The 9,699-nt window shown below is 39.0% G+C and overlaps 1 protein-coding gene across 1 annotated transcript in view; it reads right to left on the reverse strand.

Moving 5' to 3' along the window:
- Positions 1-8,873, reverse strand: part of LOC140234924 (RNA-binding protein Nova-1-like) — a 108,330-nt gene extending 99,457 nt beyond the window's left edge. The window contains exon 1 of the mRNA XM_072314967.1: positions 8,216-8,873. Coding sequence (XP_072171068.1) covers positions 8,216-8,420 — 205 coding nt within the window. The 5' untranslated portion in view covers positions 8,421-8,873. The remainder of the gene's footprint in view (positions 1-8,215) is intronic.
- Positions 8,874-9,699: the final 826 nt, after the last annotated feature.

The raw sequence follows: 9,699 nt of genomic DNA on the forward strand, positions 1-9,699 counted from the left end.
ATACAAAAACAATGTAATCTCTATGAAATTGATCTACAACCTTATGCAAATTCTGCAAAAGCAACATTCAGACTTTTAGCTGCTTGGAGTATTCACCCCTTAGGCCTACACATTGTATGAACATCCAAGAAAATGCATGTACATGTTGTATGTGATTTGAACGAGAGCATTCATGGCCAACTTTTCACAAAGAGTGTACACTGTATCTTTTAAGACAGTCAGTACATTGTGTACAACATTTATTCTGGAAAAGGAAGGAACCTGAACTTAATGCACAAATTTCAGCCTATCATCACAGCTTACAAACTCCTGCACTTCCTGTGGTTTCTGTCCCCCAACCCCTCCCCACCCGCCCCCCCCCCCCCCCCCGAAAAAAAAAAAATCATTTCCTACTGATCATATTGACCAACTGCGCTGCAGCTCTCTGCATGCATGTATGTTGTGCACAGTGTAGACGTCGTTGCAGTGGTACTTGTCTGTCTAGCTCAAATTTGTGCAGTGTATCGGTCATGACATGAAATCACAGTCCACAAATTGTACTGTACAACTATTGTACCCATACTAAATCACATTCACACTGCTGGTTAAACCCCTTGGGTCTCACGATTGTCAAGTAGACCTTGATATTAGCCATACCACATCGAGAGAAAAGGAAGGGAATAGATGGTTCAAATCATGGTTCGCTTAAAACATTTATGATTATGAATAATTAAAAAAAAAAAACTTATTAAATCATCAAATATCATGGGTATACACCTCATGACTTTTCATATGCATGCCCCTTAATTTGTGGCTTGTGCTACAGAGTCATTACAAAACTGTACACGTAGATTATCACACAATGTGCACAAATCTTTCCTCAAGTTTTGTTGTTACTTGTGCTCTATAAATTGTTCACATTACATATGGGAGTCACGTGTCCCCACTGTGCCAAGTCTCACAGGAACGTACACTACTTTCTTATGATTTTATCTGTTCTAAAATAGCTGTGTTCTAACATGTTTTATAACAAACACAAGGAACCAAACCAAAACCACAACCTACAAAAAAAAAAAACCCTCAAACTACATACACTTGTACATACATGTATGTCTGTGATAGTGTATTGCTGAATTGCTGAGCATCTTCTAAGCAAAATTTGTCAGGAAACAAGACTGCCCTGTCAGCTGGACTAAATTTCATTTCCCCGCATACTGTACTACTGTAGGTTGTACAAGTGTTGAATTTTCTCAACACACATTCACCAAAGGGGCAGTAAACCATTTGACCAATGATAGACTACATTACAAATGAGGGTAAAAGCAACATCTCATTTACTTGCATGGTGATGGTGTGCTGAAGAAGCCTTCTGACGACCAGCAGAAATGGCGTGAAATGCAATTCGCTGCCAAATTTCCCAGATGCAACCTGTGCAACTCATGACAAAAAGGCAGGAGTGGTGGTTGATCACATTATTGAGTGGTATCAGTCAGGCCTGGCACTGGGCATGGTTGTACCACAGAGTTACTAATGTACGCCATGTACAACATGTATACAATACATGTATGTATGTTTTACAATGTAGATTTGAAGCCACCTACACGGTACTACTGTAAGTAACGCACAAGAAAGTCAAAAGCACCAGAAGTTTGTTGCAATAACGCAAACTAGAAGTTCTCTGTAACTGAGTATTTCCTGACTTACAATGTACAGCAGAGAGTTACTCAAAAGATTTTTTTTTTTTTTTATTTAAACAAAACACAGGACAAAAACATATATTACAAGTGAAATTTTGGCTTGTGCACAGATGACTGACACACACAAACATACACATACACACACACAAAATTGTTATGACTATTTGAACATCAAAATCACCACAATGAAGTTCCAAACTCGAGTGTATGTTTGTGTTAGGAGTGGCTGCTAAAATGTGTACAATGCCTGTATTCTGTATCAATATGAGTGCAGGGACATTATTTCTTCGAACAAATCTTGATACACCTTGTACAGAGGCACAATTACTACGTTGTGTATATAGGCCTACTGTATACGCTGTTATTTTCGCATACAGATATTTTCGCGAATGAGGAGGTCACAGACATTTTTGCGAGATGATGATTTCACGAATTGACAAGAGACCTTCATAAGCACACTATTACCTGAGCGTATGGTGACATTTTCACGTGTTGTTAAATTCGCGGTCCAACTGTGATTCCTAAAATTCGTGAAAAGTAAACCCTCGTGAAAATATCAGCTTATACAGTAATAATGATGTTTGTGTGCAGAAAACAAGACATTAGTGTGTCATGCATACAAAGTACACAAAGTCACTGCATCCAGGGATGTACAACTGTACAATGTACATTGTAAGGTCACATGATTATGAAGGCTTTTTCACAGTCCCATGTTGGAATACTATGACTTGCTGATCTTACAAATGGCTACTGTATACAGGCTGTAACTTTCATATTTTCAATGATTTTTTGATCCTCAATTTCATCATTTTATTCTGAAAGAATTTCTCCCTGGGTCACTCACTAGCTACAAATATCTGTCAAGTGTTCTTGTACAATGTGTACAGCATACAGTATTTATGGCAAATAACACTGTATTTCAAAAATGTCATGTCACATACATGTACATGTACATTTTACAGATTGATGAATTTCATAAATATGACTCCCAAGTAAGTTTTTAACTACTTTTTGTTCACTCCTTTTTTTTCAGAAGATTTGTGTTAACACATCAAAATATCACCAATTCCTCATACTGAATGTATCTTACTGTACATTGAACATTTGCACACTGTACTATTATTATCCTCAAAACCATCAAACTTGGTTGCATACTTTACACTGTCAGGTGAACAATACTACTGCATAGCTGCTTCAATCTCAATCTTCACTTACAAATTGCACAGTTATACAGTATGTGTAACTTTACCATAATGGGAAGGATTTGCGTAAACGTGTGTGTGTTTGTGAGTACATTGTAGGTGATATCCTCACGCAATGGAAAATAAATGACATTCCACTCCGGCCATGTCACGCACGAGCATAATCACAGCTTTTGTGGCTGGACAACAGAGATTATGGATTCCAATTGTGCACCGTCAAAGGGTATAAGCAGGCTTTGTGAAAACATCAATATTGTTGCGCTGACCACGACTACCTCGTATTGATTTGCCTTGAAGAGATGCTACTGGGGTAATGCCGCTTGGTGACTTTCCACGAAAAGCAACAGTGTGGCAACCTGCTGCTAGCCAATGGCTGGGTGAAGCATTTCTGGTGTCACACAGGGGTTATGGACCGCATCGAGACGGTTATCATCTTTTGGGCCACGTAATTAATCTTCCCCCAAATTAATCTATTCTATTTCTGCAAAACCTGATTTGGCAAAAATTTCTTCCGGTGAGAGCGAGGTTAAGAGGGAAGCCAATCAATTGCAAAGCTGGTAGATCAATGCTCCGAGGGCAAGCCTGCCTTTCACAGCCTACAGTAAGGAGAAGGTGGAAGTCGATAAAACGACTATTACAGATAAATATCAAAGATTTGGGGGATATATCACAGGTTGAAAAGTAATATACACAAACAAGGTGTGGGATCTCCTTCCGAAGTCACTCTCCAGAAGAGACAGACATAAAGACACATGCTAGAAAATATCACCCTAAATCCCTTTCGGCAGTAGCAGGTACATGTTAGCTAGCTGCATGCAAGGGCAGTGCGCCGGAAGGGCAATCGTACAAGGAATCTAGACTCTAACCGAGCCAATGTTTGGCTTGATGATGGCTATGAAACGATATACTATAGTAGAACCAAAATACCCTGGGAGAACAACTGCATGATTCACCATAGCCTCACGGAAAGTTCCTTGATTGTCTAATGCATATTTGGACTGAAGTTCCACACATGTCAGTAACTGTTATCACTGAACAAGAAGCAGTGCCTACAATAATGCTGACACAATTGGACCCACATTACAAGTGTACATTATGTATACAAACTGAAAGTTGAAATGTAATGTGTAATCAGCAAAATGAAAGGAAGGAAAAATAAAAAAAAAGAGGAAATTTTAGCTTTATGAATGCACTGGCATTTTCTGCTTTGAATCTGTTTCCAATGCACACTGCTCTTTCAGAACACCAAATAATGCCCCAGCCTCCACACAGATTTCTCACGACTAAAATGTTCTGTATCAGGATTCCCTGGCGACAATTGATAGGACACTAAAATGCATAGAGAATACTGGCTGCCCTACCATTCCACACTGAGGCAAAACTAAAACAAGGGGGGGGGGGGGGGAGTAAGGTGTATTACCATCAACTGAGTAAATCCCTAATTATTCAACAAATCATGCATGAAAAAATCCATTTCACCAAACTTTTTGATCTCAGCCAAATATCCAAATCCCTTACCCTAATCCTAGGCTCTCCCCCCTTCCACATTAACCCTTCCCCAACATCACCATACAAGTACATACATACAAGGTTGTACAACATTACATCCTGGTTTTGCTTCCCTACTGTCAGGATTAGAACCAAATTAATATCAAATGGCACGATTCATCAATAATTAAAGGGTATTACTCTCACACAAAAGCTGTCACTCGGTACCCTGTACAATGCACCATGCAGCTTGTATGAACACTATAATTGTAGTAGTGTACACTGTACGCTATCTACAAGGGCTAGATTTGCTAATAACTATCGACTAGCTTGAGACAAAGGAAATAAAATCTGAACTCCTGTTGCAATGCAACACTAGACTGACACATAAGTCCATGTTTTTAATTAGTTGCTTGTCCGTTGTATGATATCTGCTTTCACACCAAAGATTGCTGGCTCTACACTAGGTGATAAACGCACTGGGTAAAATATCATTGTTGTCAAAGAACTGCACAATCTGAGATTAAACAGAGGGTTGTATACTGTCTTGTCACAATCATGTTGAGGTGGCCACTGCTGGAACTGCTCTGCTTCAAATTTACAATGAACATGTATCAATTCTATCAGTATTTCACTACATGTATTTCACTGCCTTATCAGCCAAGGTTGAAAAGTCAGCTGTCTATTGCAAAGTTCTCCTTTATAATATGATGCCACTCAGATGGGAAAACAAAAAAATAGTACCTGTACTACTGTACTGTATAAAACTGTGTAGGTTGAAAGCCTCCAAGACAAACACTAAATGGAAACTTGCATTTCATGATACAGCAGTTTTTACTTTTATCTTGTAACCATCTGGGAGATTAGTGGTGGTAAAATTATATCACGGTCAACTACATAAGTGTAGTGCAGGTATACAGTGCAGTCTACAGTTGTACATGTCAGGACAGATTTGTATAGGAAATTCACCAGGAGTTCACATTGGGTAAACAACAAATTTTATTCATCATTGTCTAATATACAACACCTGACATGTGAACACACACACACACACACACACACACACACATACACACACAAAATATCTTACTGAATCAATGACCTCAACAAGCCTCAACATATGATTGCATACACATTGTACACTGTACGTGCTAAAATATTCAGTCTGCTGGAATATCATCTGCATCAATTTGGTATTCTAATATCTTCAACATACCACTAACGTACAATATAATTTAATCAATGGACATCAATTTCAAGCAAATTTCTCTCGAAACTACAATATCTACAAGTAGTCAGCACTACGAAGAAACCACCAGGTCATAATGCTTAAATTGCAAGTTGGTCTATGTCAAACACCATTAAACTAGAAGTGTACTTGAAGACATTCATTGTGGGCATGTTGTAAAATTAAACATAAAACAAAAGTACACATTTACAATTTTGTACAGTGTTCACATTATGTGCAAACACACAGACTTTGAGGATGAGACTGTTGTAATTTGTATCAGTATCAATTTTATAACTCCCTCTTGATATCATAAATCCTGCAAATGATTCTACAATTGTACATTCCATTTGCAACATAATCAATGTATTACTGGGTGATATTATGAGAATTTGGACTTCTCTCGAAAATGAAAGGGCTCTTGAACCTCATGACATTTATTGGCTGACATTCAAGACATCAAAGCAATGCAAAAAATAAGTGAAAGTTTGAGAAAAGTGTTACAAAAATGCAGGAAGTTACAACACTTTGAATGCTCTACCATTAATACAGCATCATGTGAGCTCTCAAAATAGTGGGCTAGGTCACATGACTGTGAAACTTTCCTGTACATTCTCAGTTGCCATGACAGGGAATAATTTTCCAACTCAAATTTGATTAGCAATTTCAGCTGATGAACAATATTTCAAATGGTATCCTGTACACTTCACGGAAGAGAACTGCTACACAAAAGTTAGTTTGTGTAGCAGTTAGTTTGTGTAGCAGTGGTGTAAAAATGCAGAGCAAATTGCGATGCGATACCAGGAAAATTATTCCCTGCATGACTACTAAGACCACGAAATCATTCTCCTTGTATGAATAATATAAAAAAGAAACCAAATTTCTTCTGTTGTGCAAGATAAATGTACAACACATTATAAGATAAAAATCTTCTTCTTCTTCAGAGTTTACTATGCAGGGGCCAAACGGACATACTGGAGAAATGATAACAAATATACAAAGGGTGGTGATTTGGCTCAGGTGTTAGTACCTCTGCCTCCCAATCCATATGGCTCAAGTTCATTTCCCGAGTCCCGCTGAGTACCTCGATATTGTGTGTTATCATGCATTGTACCCTCCCCTATCACTGGTAGGGTATGAGGCAACCACTCTGTCCCTCAGATTGGGCATTTTTAAATGGATGTCAGGAGTGTGAGCCACTTTAGACACAACTTAAAGGGGAAGGCTAGTAACTGATCAGTGGGAATCAGTGGAAATGCCGGGAGATGATTGTGGCAATCCTTATGGGATTCATTCAAGAGTTCATTGTATATCTATTGTTGTGTGAAAATGATTTGCTTCAGAATGGTCTCATATTCAAGTAATGTGCAGTTTAATGCTTCCAGGTTAGCGTCCCTGGTCAGTGACGGAGCATTAATCTGCACATTACTTGAATATGAGACCGTTCTGAAGCAAATCATTTTCACACAACAATAGATATACAATGAACTCTTGAATGAATCCCATAAGGATTGCCGATATCATCTCCCAGCATTTCCACTGATTTCCACTGATCAGTTACTAGCCTTCCCCTTTAACATGCACGTAAAAGAGCCAACTTCACTCATTCATGTTGTTACTGCTAACAGTGGTTCACACTACCTGTACCCGCACAAGATCACCTTATCTTTGTGATAGGCTTGCATAGCTCTTTATAAAGAAGAAGCTACAGCTCGTAAGATTCCTGACAAATTTTCCGCTGTATGATAAACACAGCATCTGTCACAATTTAGAATTACAAAGGAAACTACATGTAAATGCTTCAAACTAGATCTACTTACTGAAAACTTCCAGGGAAAGAGAGATGTACAGCTGTAATATTATGTGCTGCTATTTACTGACTTTAGTAGATGGTCCTAAGAATACAGAACTGACTGGTAAGTGGTATTACACAAGGCATTCATACTCACACTCACATGAACATCACAATTTGTTCATAGTGGTCCATTTAAAACATATCACTCATCAGATTATTAATATCTGCACATTCATCACTTATTCCATGTGTGTCATATTTCACAAATCTTTATTTGACATTGGTCTGTGTGTTCTTTTGTTGTTTTCATCACATATTATAAAGGCCAAAGGAAGTGATGGCCAGATAGATTTGGTATGATTTGACTACATTCAACAAGGTGGAATTTCCTTTTTGAGACAGCCTCAAACTAACTGATAATAATTGTGCATGAATACAAGCAAACCCTAATCGTATTCGTAACTATAGATATTATAGAAAGATATACCTCTTGTTCTATATAATATTTTGTTTTCACTTTGAGTTGCTGTCCCAAAACCTGTCATCAAAGTTCGACTTCTAAATTACTGCTTGTTTTGTTTTGTCAGATACCAAAAAGGGAACCTTAATTTAAGACCTTTGTGGCTTTCTACTTATGAGCTGAATGAAGCAACACAAGATAATTCGTAATTGTGACACTGCACTGTCAACCGAGTTTTGGAAGTGGGATCGGCATCATGAGCACAGTTACGTGGAGGCAAACACTGAAAAAAAAAAGGTACAGTTCTAAAGAACGTAGGTCAGGGATCTCAGGTGAGAACAGAGAGCGAAGGGAATGCGTGCTTACCACCGATAGAGTTCGGCCCGAGATTTGTTCGCTTAGTCGCCATGCCTGTGTCGGATTCTCCTTCCAAAGGTCTCTTCCTAGAGTCACAAGCGTCACCGTTTAGACCGTTAATATCGAGGATTGGCGTGAGAGAATGGATAGACGGAACTACTGAATGAGAAGCTGGTTGTGTTCCTGGGCCCGTCACGAATTCGGCTGTCGCCATTTTTGCTAGGCCCAACAGGCTGAAGGGATTTCACGGGTACTAACCACCTTCCCCACGAACCCCCGTAGTTATCCGCTTCTGTGGTGCGCCAAACGAAGAAACTCGAGCTCGGACAGTACCGTGGCACCGTAGTCAGATGGTTGGAGGAGTGGAGAAGTCAGTCACATAAACAGCTGCCTTGACTTTGGCCCGACTCTGTGAAACAGAAACTAAACACCGTGCGTCCTCAGATGTATACAACGCGACACTAAGTCCAAATAAGCTCAATCGGTAGACAGAAGTTGGAGTGCGCCGAACCATTCAGGAACTTGGAATGAATTGATGGCCTCCACCGCGACTTAGCACCGAAAAGCCACTGAACCTGAAATTGTTTCTCCCTACTACATGCGTCAGCCAGCTAGCCAGAGCTTCGCCGACGGCTTTGGCTTGGTTCTTCACGAGCAAAGTAGCCCGAAGCACTGTAAGCTCTCCTCCTTTCGCCAAAAGAAGGCGTGCGCATGCTTCCAAGCTTTCGTGGTATTCACATACTAGTACAAGTAGCGTGTGTGTTGTAAACGCACAACGTGTAGTACATGAAGTATGTCAGTGCGAGATTATGCACTCAACTGTGCACGCAGGAGTTTCACAATTTGAATGCTATTAAAGCTGTTGTGATGCTGCTTTGAAAGTTGCAAAAATGCTCTCATGATAGATAGAAAGATGAACTCAGTTTGTTGTTCTTGGTTGTTGTTGTAGTTTGTTTGTTTGTTTGCTTGTTGTTGTTGTTTTGGTTTTTTTTTTTTTGGGGGGGGATGGGGGTAAAACACGCTGAATTATTTTTAATTAATTCAACATTGTAATGATATTGCAGTTTATTTCTAGCACTTGTCTGTTAGAGCGATTTTTGTTGTCATTAAAAAAAAGATAATACATGTATCTTATTTCAAGGAAATATGAGAATGTATGTTGCAAACTTCTCCGTTCAATACCTTTAAACAGAGGATGATACCATTAGGCATTATGGTGAAAGTGGGGTAATGTTTTTCTTTTTTTTAAATCACTATACACTATTGTCATATTCCCGCTTTACCATGTTTATTGCATATTTTGATGCAGTTTCAGGTTAATCAATTGGACAACTAATGAATATTGATGCTTGCTGTGTTGCTCATGATCGACATCATGAATATGAATTTTCCTTCTTTCAGCATTTGAATTTCGAAGTGCTAGGACCTATTATAGTGATGAGTATATTAGCTCTCATTGTTGAGGATGCGCTGCGTGGCAATCTTCCCCGCGT

Source organism: Diadema setosum, chromosome 1 (assembly GCF_964275005.1).
Source record: "Diadema setosum chromosome 1, eeDiaSeto1, whole genome shotgun sequence".
NCBI classification, from domain to species: Eukaryota; Metazoa; Echinodermata; class Echinoidea; order Diadematoida; family Diadematidae; genus Diadema; species Diadema setosum.